This window comes from Vidua macroura, chromosome 7, assembly GCF_024509145.1.
Source record: "Vidua macroura isolate BioBank_ID:100142 chromosome 7, ASM2450914v1, whole genome shotgun sequence".
NCBI lineage: Eukaryota > Metazoa > Chordata > Aves > Passeriformes > Viduidae > Vidua > Vidua macroura.
In genome coordinates this window covers 16,744,048-16,758,079 of record NC_071577.1, presented here as the reverse complement: position 1 = coordinate 16,758,079, position 14,032 = coordinate 16,744,048, and the positions used below count along the sequence as shown (strand labels likewise).

At 43.3% G+C, this 14,032-nt stretch overlaps 1 protein-coding gene across 1 annotated transcript in view; it reads left to right on the top strand.

Moving 5' to 3' along the window:
* Positions 1-13,126: 13,126 nt before the first annotated feature.
* The window catches only part of ITPRID2 (ITPR interacting domain containing 2), a 40,374-nt gene continuing 39,468 nt past the window's right edge, over positions 13,127-14,032 (top strand). Inside the window, exons 1-3 of the mRNA XM_053982274.1 lie at positions 13,127-13,194; positions 13,476-13,748; positions 13,848-13,899. Coding sequence (XP_053838249.1) covers positions 13,535-13,748; positions 13,848-13,899 — 266 coding nt within the window. The 5' untranslated portion in view covers positions 13,127-13,194; positions 13,476-13,534. The remainder of the gene's footprint in view (positions 13,195-13,475; positions 13,749-13,847; positions 13,900-14,032) is intronic.

The window sequence follows — 14,032 nt, the reverse complement described above, 5'->3', positions numbered from 1 at the left end:
AGACACTGTGTGCCAATCTAGATGGGGGCACTGGCAGCAGCTCTCGGCCCAAGGGTCAGCAGATCTGGTCTTCTGACCAGCCCAGGGAGATTTGCCAGATGTCTGCCCGTATCCAGTGCCCGAGGCGGTGAATGCTGCACCAATCTTAAAGGAACTTTGCTTTTTTTCCTCCTTCCTTTTGGATTAATGCTTTATGGGAAAATAGATTGTAAATCTATATAACTGACAGGTTTGTTAGTGCTTATCAGGTAGTTTAAAATTCGGAAGAAGCAAGCACACATACCATTCTCTCTGGAGAGAAAACCTACCTGCAGGAATTTAGCAGATTCCATTTATTTATTGATTATTACATTATTTATTTAGAAGATTTGGAAGAAAATACTTACATCCCATTTTTCATTACTTTAATTCTTATATTTCTTAGAGGAAAGCAATAAGAGAAGTCAAGTTACCAGGTACATTTTACATCTGCTAAAACCACCCCCAGCAGGGGGGAACCGCAAACAGCAGCTTGCCACTTCCAGTCAGGAGCAGCACTGCCTCTCCCATAGCAGTTCACAGGTTTTAAGATGTTTGGACTTGTAATAAATTTTTTGCTATTGGTTGTTGGGAGATAGTACCTACATATTCACTTATTAAACACACCACAACTCCATGGTGGTTTTTGTAAGCTCTGGATAATGGAGCAATCTGAACAAGTTTAGTGTTTTTCCTCTGAAGCTGCCTTATCATCCCAGAGCTCTGAGGTGTCTTTTTGTTCCCACTCCTTCTAAGAGTAAAGTTTGGCTGCGCTCAAGGAAAAGAGCTCCTTCCCAAAGTCCTTCTGGAGTGTCAGCATGCATAATGTGCCTTGGAAACTGGTGGGGACAGTCCCTGCAGTGCTTGGAATAGTACAGAATGCTCTCTCCAGGGCAAATAGTTTGGAAAGGCTAAACTACTTAAAATCCCATTTACACAGCAAACTGGTGCAGTCAAGGAAGAGCAGGACAGTCAAGAACCTAGCAGTGTTTAATATACTTTTGCAAAGATTATTTGACAGTCTTTTATTTTTGTGATGTTTAGGAGGGAGATCTGTTTTCACCTCCCTTCTCTAATACATTTGTATGTGCTAGCAAAGGGTAAAAAATACTTGGGTTCTGCACTGCAACTGTGGTGATTTTTATGAAGACAAATTCCTAAGGCTGGAATACTGTGACTAGTCTGAAAAATGTTGCACATTCTTTTTTCTCCATTTAAATAGAAGCAGAATGGAAATTTTGCAAAGAATGGGGGTGGAAGAGATGTTTTCTGTTCTCCAAAAGTGGGCGAGAGGTTGAAATACAATTACATTTTTTGCATGTCATTGATGTAGAGATGAAGCTTGTTTGGATGGAGTTTTTCACGACTTTATTTTAATTGTCTTGATCACAGTTTTTGAGACCTTATACACTGTATTTAGAGGTGAATATGAGCTTGGCTGGAAGGCCCCACTGTTGAAAGCTGAGTATCTAACTTTCCAGCAAGCAGTAAGCTCAGCTGATGTATATATTCACAATGCAAGTGCTGTCACAGCATTAGTTTTTCAGAAGTGACATATTGGGATACACATTAATGCACAAAAGACTTGTAAGTGTCTACAGTTTGGATGCTGCAAAAAATAGTGATCTGTATTTTGAACAATTTATTTCCTCTTCTGACTGACTTCTGAAGTGGGGATGCTTTATCAATCTTTATTGCTGAGTGCCCTGGGACCTTTTATTGAAGCAAATCAGCTTTCCCCTGGCAGAAGTGGATGAGAAAGGTGGTTTGAATTCTGTCACTGCAGGCAGCACAGATCCTCAGTGCTGACTGACTCTGCTGCCTTTGGAGTTAGACAGAAAACAGGAGCTGATGCAAAGTGAGTTTTTTGAACCATCACCCTTTGTCAGAGGGCATCGATTCCCTAAACACCATCAGTGTGATGGAAACAAACTGAACTCCTTTCCTCTGCTATTATTAACTGCTAATGAGCTTTGTGAAACCCAGCAAAAGGGTGTTGCCAGTTTATAACTCTGCCAAGGCAGCAAGGTGGAGTTGCATGTGGGAATGAAGCCCTGTTTAATCAGGTTTTGTAACTACTTTGATACAATTTTAGCTGAAGCATGTTCAGTCAAGCAGTTCCTGGTTTAATGCACACACTATTTTGACTTCAGTTGCAGGTTTCAGAATTTACCAAATACCAATTCAATAATCATTTTTTACCGTTGCACACTGATCGTCTACAAATATGCCTGTGGTAACTGTACATTGTGTTTATATTTTTTTTAAATTAGGAAACCAGTTTTAGATATCAAATCTCCCCTGAAGTCTACTAAAGTTTTGGGTAGGCTTCAAAGATGAGAAAATTCAATCCTCAGCTTGAGCTCCCAGTTAAGACAGGTGAACATAGCAGTAGCAGAGCTTTTCCCTCTCTAGTATCTCAAGCATGGTTTAGTTTTACAGGGTTTTACTGACTTTCCCCTTAGATCTAGAGGAGGAATATCTTCCATTGTGAGGTATAGTGAGGACAGGGCAGTTTGAGAGCAGAAGCACCCAAGGGGAGCTCACTGCTGAGCAGATTCTAAGATGCACAGCAGCCTGGCAGATTCTCAGCAGTGACAGCCTGGTATCAGGGCACACCTCACCTATTGGGAGAACACACACACAGGCTACAGAGAGTTTTAGCAATGGAAGGTTGTTATTTATAGGCAATGGGAAAGTTTATGCCTTGTGTTTGCAGTTTCAGTTGAGCAAATATACAGTGAAATTGTACTTTATCCTCTTTGTTCAGTTGTTAAATCCCCATGTTCCTTTCCCAAGAATCATACCTGTTTCTCTTGATTTTGTGATTGAAAATCTATAACCAAGGCACCTATCAAATAATCTGAGGATTTATACAGCTGCTTTTTTGTTTTGTTTACTTTAAAAACAAACAAACAAAAAACTCAAACCACCCCCCCCCCCCCCCCGATTCTAAAGTGTTTCTGAGGGGAAAAAAAGTTTTGTTGTTTTGGTTTGGTTTGGTTTTGTTTTTTTTTTTTTTTTTCCTATGGACATCTTATAATTAGGAAAAACAAAAAAATTCATGTTTGTAGCAAGTGTAGCAAGCTGCAAAACAGCTTGAATGTTTTCAGCTGAAAGCTGCTTTGGAAGCTTAACATGGGATTAATTTTTGAAGTATGCCTGGACTATCAAGAAGTTAATTGATGGAGTGTGAGCAATACCCACTTAAAAGGCACAGACAGGGAAATCAGGGCATTCTCTGTGAGAGGCTCTTAATGATTTCCTTTCAGAGAATGTGCACACTATCTTAATTATACAGGAGCCTACGTAAGGTACCATTGGATTGCATCCAATGAAAGCTAAAACAAACAATATGACAACAAAAAGGGCACTTGCGTCATTTCACTTTAGCATTTATAAGACAAACAATAACTAGCAAATAAAAACCTCCTAGCCTATGGTGTGCTTACCAGTGCCAGGATATTTATTCCTTCACATGTAATCTTTAAAACAAAGAACTACATATCAGAAAATGCTGGGACAGTTTTTTTTTTTTTTTTCTTTTCTTTACTGTCTGCACAAAAAGAAGACCATCTTACAGCAAGGAGACATGTTTCCTGTGATGCTCTGCTGGCTTCATTGCTGGCTTCATGCGATTAATGACCTCAGCACTTCACAGATAGGTCTTTCTGTGTGAATGTGATCTTCTCCTGTGAGCACAAGGGCACACAGCCACTAAAAAAATGCATGAGGAAGAATGGATGATAAAGCTAGCAGTGAAACTGAGGTGCTGGAGCATTCTCATCAGAGATGCCACTGTTTTGTGTGAAGTGTAGATTTCAATATATTCAGTAATGGTGATTAAAATCCTGACTGTTCCTACATGGTAAGCCTTGGCCCCTCTGATCAAATCCACCTTGTGAAATTCTGTATCCATGAGATCCCAAGATACAGTTTTGGAGATCTCAGCTTTAACATGTGGGTTCAGCTGTGGCAGTGCACTGTTAACATGCTTATTCTAACAACCAAGGGGAAAAATGTCCAGATTTTTGCATATTAGTTCCTAAAAGGGTACTGATATGGCTTCAAATGTCAGGCATTTTTCTGTCATTTTTCTGCACCTTTGGTTACTTTAGGCATATTTTGGTGATGCCATTCCAACATTTCTCAAAAAACTGTTGCCACAAAGAAAAATCTATTGCAATGTTACGTAGCACCATGGCGTCACCAAACCACCAGGATGGTCTTGGGGAACTTCCTTCAGAGGATGCAAGGTAGAGGAAGGGGTTCTCTCTCATCCCCATCAGCCTTTCTTACCTTCATCTGACCACTTTGGGAGCAGTTCCTGTCCATTGAAAACTTCAGCCTTTCCTTGAAGCTGCAGAGTGCCATGGCAGGCTTCAGAGCCACCTCCTCCCGCTTCTGGGAGGAAGACCCTACTCTGAAAGGTCTGCATTGTCAGGACAGGATCAATAGGCATCATGAGAGCAGTGACACCCAATTCGTGTTAGACATAATTGTTCAACACCTCCCATCTCTACAGAGTACGGTACAGAGGAAGGGAGGACCACAAATGGCATGTTCTGAAGTAAAAAAACAGCTGCCTCCATTCATGGAGGGATCAAAATAATCTTCAACATTAATAATGACTTTTAAATTCATTTTTTAAAATTAATTTTCTGTTTTCCAGGGTTAGGGAAGCCTAACTGATATGTGAACAGTGTTTTAAAACCAAATTCTTGTTCCTGTCAGGAAGCCCAAATTCAAGATGCACTGATCCATTCCTTCCCATAGTGAGATTATGAATTTGTTGAAAAGAGGGATGTGCACCAAACACACCACCACAGTGGTGTGTCCTGTTATAGCAGAACAGAGGAGCCTTGGGAAAAGTATGTCATGTTCTTATCCTTCAGCTAATGTGTTCTGTAGCATCTCCCCTACTCAAACTAGCTCCTAACTTATTTACACAAAAGGTGGAGTCCTCATCTTTAGCTAGACAGGTTTTACTCTCACCCTCCCATATCACCAGCCTGAATTTTCTACCTGTGATAATTGAACCATTCCCATAGTAAATGACTGTGTACTTGGAGTGAGGCCCAGGTACCAAAGTGTGGGAGTGCTGCCTGACTGCAGGGAAGTGGGAAACTGCAGCAAGAGCTCTATGGGTTTAAGCAGCTTCCTGGGGAACATGCAGTCATTGACTCTTCCCAGTGCACAGCAAGGAAGGAAGGTTTTCCTCTGGCTGACAGCTAATTTTAAAGAGATGCATTTATATTTTTGGACACTGCACTTGGAATTGCAGTTAATATTTTAATCTATCAAATGGATATGGACAATTGATGGCAGAATTCAGGGACTGGAACTATGCGAGTTTGAATTAATTAATCCTCTAAAGGGAGCTGAACAGATAAAGCCCTCTGATAATTTAACACCAGAAGGCTTGAACTTGTAACAGAATAATTTCTCTAGGCAGGACAAATTTTGCTCCCATTTATTTTTGGTGTCAGGTTTACCACTACCAGCCCCTGCTATGCCCTTTAAGGAGCTAAGTTTAAAGTTAATGGGACTTCTTGCACAAAAAGTTGGCCAGCCATAACTGCGACACCTGATTAGTGCAAAATGTGACGCTTTCACTACTCGGCCTCCTGCCCAGTGGCAGCTACTTCTGCTGAGCACATCAAATGAATTCATATAAGTCACCAAAGAATTGCAGGCCAGGAATGGCTGTTGGCTGTTACTGGATCAGACCAGCTTCTGACCAGTCAGCTAAAGAAATATCCTGTACTTCAAACACTGGACTATCAGTTTAAAAACATTTAAAAATACACACAGTGAAATAGAGTTGTTAGACTGGAAAATCCTCTTTAGCATGATACCATCTGACTATTAAATGTCTGAAGAGTTGAAATTTCTCATCAAGGAGTTATTGAATTGTGTAAATTAATCTTTCTTTAGAATTTATTGATTGGTGTGGAAGAGCTTGTGAAGTCAAACGTGCTTCTTTGTCTTTAGGCAGCTTCATGCAGGAAATTTGGCCTTTACACAATTCTCTGACTACCCACAAATTCAGCGTAGTTATGTTAATGCATACTGCAGGAGAAAACCACTATTTTCTTCCTTTTATTCCAGCTTCATTTTAATGGGACTATAAATGGGCCTTTTAAATGCAGAAACAAATTCCTTCTGTTGCTTTCTACAATTGCTTTTAATTGACAGTCCTGTTGCTGGCCAAAGGTTATCACAAAGGAGCTGTAACACCTGGATCCCCTCCCTCCCTCCTTCCCATGCTACTGCTGCCATGGATCATGCCCTTCTGAGCTCAATCATTTAAACTGATGTCTCAGCACTGAGTGAATGAGATTTATAGCAAATAATGTGAATTTCTTAAGACTGTCTAGCCCATCTTAGCTGTGGTTTTGCTTGGGAGCTCTTACTAGTTTCTGTTTAGAATTTTCTTCTGATGCTTTTTATTCTACTGCTTGTCAGAGCTATAGGATAACTGGGTCAACGCCTTAAAGTCAATACTATTATCACTCTGGAACTCCTTGTACTGCCCAGGGAAAGGAAATGCATTAATTTTAGAGTTGAGTCAAGCCCAGAAATGAATTAGCACATTGGGTAAATATCTGACAGCACATTTTTAAAAGTAACTAGTCACGCACCCTGAGCTGTTCACAAGCAGATGACAAGAAAGGGACATGTCCTCTGGGCTTGCTAATGGACAGCCTTTGTGCCAGCTTTCTGCATTTGTTTGTTAATCTCATTTGCTATGAAAACAGGTATTAAATGGATTCTTTTCTTCTCCTCCTGTCATAATTCCTGATGGAATTATTATCTCACTGGCCAATTTCAGCCCAGATCTAGAGAGGGAAGAGGACTCAATGATGCTAAGTATTCATTATACTTCATGATATAGGTAGGTGGAGAACTGGGATGCAAAGGTTGCACCATGAAGTTGCTCGTTACCTGACAATAGGCAATATATAGAATTAGAATGTATAGATCTATATATAGATTATGAATGGTCCAATGATGAAAGACTTAATGGAAGCAAAAGTATCCAATCCAAATCCATAGAAAATATGACTGTATTCATTCTGGAGCTGATGAAATTTTATTTCACTGATTCATTGCAAAACCCCAAATTAATTCAGTGAGTTTTCTAAATGCATTTGGAAGGAAATGTACAGTAAGTTGGTCAGATCTGGATATGCTGTTTTGTATTCCTGCAGTTTGCTGTGAGTATGGACAGTGTAATGCCTACTCCTTACCTCAATGCATGTTAGAAAGCTTAATTACCCTAAACACACAGCTTTATCAGGGATCCCAATGAGAGCAGAAACAGGACAAAATATCAGCTGAGTGCTTTCGAAAGATAAGATAAAGAAAGATCTTTTAAGTGCAGATAAATCTCTCTCCCCTTCATTTTTTATGTGTAGTTCCTTTATCAGCCTTTTGGAACACATAAGATTTAAAACATATGAGCAGTAACAGTATTTAAAATTACCATCTTAATGTACTTCAACTGTAAAAGCAGAGAACAGAATCCTACAGTATAGGAGACAGATGCATAAATGGACATGGCCCCAGTGCCATAGTCTTGGATGGGCAGTGCTCAGAAAGGGAATGAACACAGTCACTAAATTTAAAGAAAGACAGCACTGAATAAGAAAATGCACAGAATTGGCTTTAAAATTAACAAAAGCCTTAATTTCCTGAACCTGTGGATTTATTTCCTTTGCCTGATCTCTTGGTAAAAATTACAGCTACCCACTGACATAATTCAGTGACATGAAGTGCATTTACTTCTTGAGAGATTTAAAACTGCTTTTCGCTCTTCCCCATGATGCTTGTTTTCACACATTTATGTGTACTTGGCCTCAGCTCTCTCCATCTGACTTGGTGGTGCAGCTGTAATCCACTTCAGTACAGATATCCGGCTCTTCCTTTAGAAACTTCCTCTTGCTATGCTATAGCTCTTGTAAACGCCCTGGCGGAAGTGGCTTTTTCCTCCTTCCTACTCCTGCAAGAGGTCCCAGAAGTACAAGTGGCTTAATAAACCAGACAACGTTTGGTTTGAAAAGAGCCTGAAGAGATGTAGTTTGCATTATCTTGAATGCATTTTTTCCTTACCTTATAGAAACATCATGCATATCATTCATGTTTAAACAAAATGACTGGCAAAGCTGTAGAAGCTGTAGACACTGTCCTAACACTTTAATTTATTAGAGCAAAACTGCCAGGTTACTTTCCATCCTTTCTACTCTACATATTTGAGAGAGAACATCTGTCTGGCAACAGTAATGGTTCCAAGTCAAGTATATGATTACTTTTCTTCACAGAGAAAGATGGCTGAACGATACTCTAGATGTAATTACCTTTCACTTGCAGCAGTTCCCTTTAAATATGTAATTTTAAAAATGAAAATTTAGGAAAAAATATGGCATGCATATTATTATTGTTTCATGGCACAATTTTGATTATTTATCATCTTATGTTATATATATTTTATAGGATAAAAGGAGACAGTCCATTCTGCCTTAGTAACATAGTACTCTGGTTACTCAGTTTGGTTCTGGCAAGACAGGATGATATGAAAACAAGTGAGGTTCCCATTTTTAAGTATGTTAAGAAAATCCCTGAAGGTCTGAAATGGCAAATATTATGGGTGTGCTTGGTGTCAGCACTGTGAGAGAGACAAGGCCTTCAAAAGGCCTAAAATAATAGACAGTGGCTTAAAAGGCAAAAAAAAAAGAAAAAAAAAAAAAAAAAAAGAGGAATTTCAACTGGTAGAGAGAAGATTACAGATGCTCTGCAGAAGACAGAGGTGCTGGTTGGTCTCCTACCTAGAAGGACCAGGGAGATAAGATATACATGGAGAAGCTGGGAAGTTGCCAATCGACTTGAAGAAAGGCAGTGGCACCTTCCCAGCTTCCCACACCCCAGAGGAGCTCTGCAAGGACTGAGCTCCAGCCTTTTGCTGTCCTTTGCAGATGCAGGATGGAAAAGCCAGGAGACACAAGTGCCCATGCCTGTGGTGGGCCATCTGAACAGAAGATTGCAAAAGGCACTGGTGGGCCCTTTCTCTTGACATGGAATAGACACTAGCCATGTCTGGACAGATTGTCTTTCTCATTTACAGCATAGCAGAGGCCTCAGTAAACTTTTTAAATTTTTTTTTTTTTTAATAATCTTGGCTTAAAAAGAAATTGCTTAATTTAACAAAGCGCATTTACTAAAATGGAGCTGTGGAAACTTTAAAGATGTGCATGACAGTGGGTTGTGTGTTTCTTCATGCATTCTCCAGCTCTCAAACACAGACCCTGCCAAGGCAAATAACTGCACAGTATTTATCATAGTTTTGTTACTATGTAGGAATATTTTTTTTGTTACAATGCTTGCAAAGGTGAACTATTTGTTAGCTTCTTCTCTCTTCTGTCTGCCAATAATATGGAAATCCAATTGTGGTCATGAAACATTGCTGACTTGGAGCTGCAAGTCCCAGGATCAAACCACATTAGGCAGCAGCATGGAGTTTCTCCTCCTGTCAAGAACCGGTTCTACTGCCATGTGAAAGACCAACAGAAGGTTTTTGTCATATTGCACTACATCTCTGAATGCACACCTATGAAATAACTCCCATTACTCCAGTCAAAGGAAGACACAAGGCACAGAGAGAGTTTTGGGAGGGGTTTGGTGTTTTTTTGTTTTTTTTTTTTTTTTTTTTTCTTTTTGTTTTTTTCTTTAGTGGGGGAGGGTGTATTTTTTACTTGTTTGTTTTGGTTTGTTCGGGTTTTAAATTTTTTTTAAATATATTTTATTTTCCTTCTATTTTTCTCTTTAAACCTATTCCTAATTACTCTGTCCTGTAGCTTCTGTGTGTTACCCATTTGTCACAGCGTCTTCTCTGTGGCAAGATCTGCCAATGGGGCTTTGATGGTTGGTCCTCCTGTAGATGGTCATCCTGAGAGGGTGGGCTTAGCCCTCAGCTGAGCTGGAAAACAGAGGAAACAGATTCCAAATCTGACTAGTCCAAATCTCACCAGCATGTTTTGATCCCATTTCCTCCAATCCTCCTCCAGCACTGGATGCCTGCAGTTCCTGGGAAGGCAGCAGAGGACAAAGCATAGGCTTTGACCATGCTACCAAGGGCCTAGCTTTGCAGCCTGGAAATATTTCTTTGGTTTCCAGAGGCTTATCCCTATCTCCCCATACTGTATGGAGGGATATAGATAGATTGTGTAATCCTTCCTGAACACTGGAGGCTCTCCTGATGCACAGAACTAGCAGGGACACGATGTGCTCAAAAGCATGGGGAAGCCTAGCCCAGGAAAATGCTCCTTACAGTGCACTCAGACATGGGAACAAGTGCCCATGGGAATTGGTGGAAGCACCTCATTTATATATTTGAGTTATGTAGGATTGAATTTTTTCACACAATACTGCATCTGAAAGAATTCTCTGCAGGCAAAAATTGAATTAAGTCCACTTCAAAGGTTTTTGTTCTTTTAAGAAAAAAAGACAGTGACTTAGTGTAATTCTGGGCTAAATTGTATTTCTCTGTTTGTGTATTTACACACATTCATATGCTCAGGGCCAGCACCCAGATGACAAATATGAGAATTATTTTTATTCTTAAAATATGTGTGTGTGTTTTTTATTTGGTAGTACTTAGTAGAACTGCTAATGGCACTGTGGTTATAAATCTTCCTTTAGGATTTTATAACATAATGTAAAGCACAATTTATCCCAGATCTATTAATGCCTACACAATGTTTAATTTGAATGGTTTCAAAATAAATTGGGGGGAAAAAAGTTGGTCTAATTTAAGTGAACAGAGTGACAGGATTTTTTTCCCAATCAATTAGTGCTTTGAAGTACAACTAACAAATTACATTCTGAAGCAAGAGAAACTTTTATTACAGAACAAACTGACTTTTTGATTACAAGTATTAAAAGAAATAACAAGCCACATATTTTCCTTGAAAAATGTTCTGCTTAATATAGGATTTGATTGTGCAATCCTTACTCATATAGAGACAAAAGGGATCTTGCTGGGATGGTATGAAGGTGCAAGAGAGAGCCCAGTGCTGTACTGGCAGGACTTCACTGCAGAAAGCTATTGGCTGCTGTTTACATTTCTGACATTCTCTGAGTAAGTGTTGTCACAACAGACAAGCAATTATAGACAATAATGTCAGTAATTTGTGGATTAAGAACTCCTTAAGGATGTATTGGCATGGCCAGACAGTAGCTTCTAGCTTGCAACTGTTCACCCTTAGCTGTGCCAGTGAAACTGTAACTTTCACTAAGAAATTGTGCTCCCTGTTACACAGCAAACAATGGCAGGGGTTAAACTTCTCTAGGCCCTCCCTGTGGCTCTTACAGCTCTCATCCAGGCTGCTCAACCTCAAAGGGCCACTTTTTAATAGGTACATCTATTTATGAATACACATAAAATGGAAATACAGGCCATTATGTTGAAGAAATGCTGTCCTAGGCACTTGCCAAATAAAGCCAGAAAAAATCAGATTTTAAGATTCCAGTACTATAAATACACCTGTGAGGAACCTCAGCCAAAGTCCAAGCCCCAGCGCTGTTGTGGAGGGCACAGGACCTGTGCTGACCCTCTGACTCACCACTGGGAACACCTGTGGCTCAGGACATGCTCCATATTAGCTCATGCAAATTCTGTGTGAAACATGCCCTGCTGAGAAAATTATTTGATTATTCTGAGGATCAACAAGAAAGATTCAAATGTAGTTTGCTCTTTTTTTAACAAAATTCAAAAATACCATCTCAAAACATGCACAGAAATGATGTGTACTCTCCGGATTAAATTAAATACAAATACACTTTGTTTGTCCTTTGTGCTACTGTTCTTCTGTTTTAGTTCAATACAAACCATTCAGAAAATTAGTGTGTGATTATGAAAATGACTTGTGGTAAGGGGAAATTTATCTTAGTAAGGCTGTATATGGGTAAAGTAGTGAGTGGGCTAGAGGGGTTTAGGAAAAACAAGTTTTTTTCTTATCAAGTCAGTTTTTTATTTTATAGGGGAAATTTTCACAGAAATTCCTTGAAAGGTTTTAACTATAAAGCTAGATAATGAAAGAATATTGATTGGGTACCATTAACCTTTTTCTTCCAAAGACAGATTAGCCTTTAAACATGAAGTACATCATGTGCCTGGCTGCCAACACCAGTTTTAGAACTCCAGAGAACACAGGTTAATTTTGCTGCTTGTGCTTACTAATTCAGCATCTTTTTGTGAAAATGTTGTAAAAGACCTTTTTCAAAAGCTTATTTCTCCCAGGCTCCGTGGCTGCAGGTGAGCTCTCTGGGCGTGCAGGGCTCCTCCAGCAGTGTCTGGGATGTGAAGCTGCCCCACGCAGGACGGCAGAGCCCTGCTCCCCATGCAGGGTGGGCACCAGCTGGCCCATTATGCCCTCAGTGACTGACCCAGCCAGGGCTGCTGGCAGGCTGCTGTCTCCTCCTCGAGCAGGAAACAGTGCTTAAGAAATGGCACTCGGCCCCCACAGTGAAAACAGCCTTTTGTCGGCACCTCCTTCCTACTATGGGGACTCGTTCATCTTTTGCTGGGTTTTCAGTTGGTTATGGCTTATGTACATCCTGAAGGAGATGATAAAGGCTTCAAACGCACCTAAGATTTTTAAGAGGCCAGGTTTGATGCTTCTGGTGTCCCTGCAGCCCCCAGCCTGTGCCTGAGCAGAGGGTGATCTAATTTCACATCCCTGGAGGCGAGGTAGAAGGCTGTGTGTACCCAGTACACATCCTATATCTTTTCCTTGTGCCTTCTCTCCCCTCCCCACTCCCGTTCCCCCAGGATAAAACCCTGCAAAGTCCCTCTTCGCTGCTCTGTATCTTTTTTAGTTTGGAAACGTCCTTTACGGGCCCAGGCCACGGGCGGCCCTTCCGAGCCTGCCCAGGCCGGGCAGGGGCCGCGAGGGGCCGCGCTGCCGCAGCGGCCCCGCATCCCTGCCCGGCATCCCGGCCCCGAGACGGCGGCCCGGCCCCGGCGGGAGGCCGCGCTCTGCCGCCGGCCCCGCCGCCGTCACGTGGCCGCCGAGTTTTCTCGTCCCGCAGCGGTATGAGGAAGTCAGAGCCGCCGCCGCCGCCGCCCGCAGCCCGGGCGGGCGCAGCCTCCGCCGCCGCCTCGCCGCGGCGCGACATGTGAGTACCGCGGGCAGCCGGCCCGCCCGAGCTCGGCCCGCCCGCTGTCCCCGGACGCCGGCGGGCCGGGGCTGACACCTGCGGGGCCGGGAGCGGCCGGGAGCGCCCGTCCGGGGGCGCCGGGGGGCGGCGGTGACCGGGTCTGGGGGCGGGCCGGCGTGTGAGCGCGGGGAGGGGCGGCCGCGCTCCCGGGGGCTGTGCGGACGGCGGCCCCGCGCCCCCCGGCAGCCCCGCGGCCCCCGGACGGGCGGACGGACGGCACATCTCCGCTCGCCCGGCAGGCTGGCTCTCTCCGGCACTCGCCTCCCGGTGTGAAGCCCCCGCCGGCGCCACCGCCCCGATGGAGCAGCCCCCGGCGGCGGAGGAGTGGCAAGGGGCGACCCAGAAGAGGAAGGCCTGGGCCAAGAGCCGCGACTCCTGGCAGGCGTCGGAAGCGGAGGATTTCTCGGCAGCAGCGCTGGCCCGCGGCGAGGAGGAGGAGGAGGAGGAAGAAGAGGAGGAAGAGGAGGAGGAGGATGTCGGCGGCGGCGAGCTGCCGCTGGCCGCAGGAGCAGGTCAGTGCCGGGGGCAGCAGCCCGCGGGCTACCGGGACCCCCGCGGGGCGGTCTCGCTGTTACTGACTGTCGGCTTCTCTCTCCTGCTCTGCCCCTAAGGCTGTCACAGCGTTCCCAACGAGAAGATCGCGATATGGCTGAAGGACTGCAGGTGGGTGCTCCCGCCGGCGGGTCGCTGCGGCGGCGGGCCCGGGCAGCGCCCGCGGCGCGGAGGGAGGGAGGGAGGGAGGCGGCCCCGGCGCGCATGGCCGCGGAGCGGAGCGGGCACCAGCGCTCGCACGGCC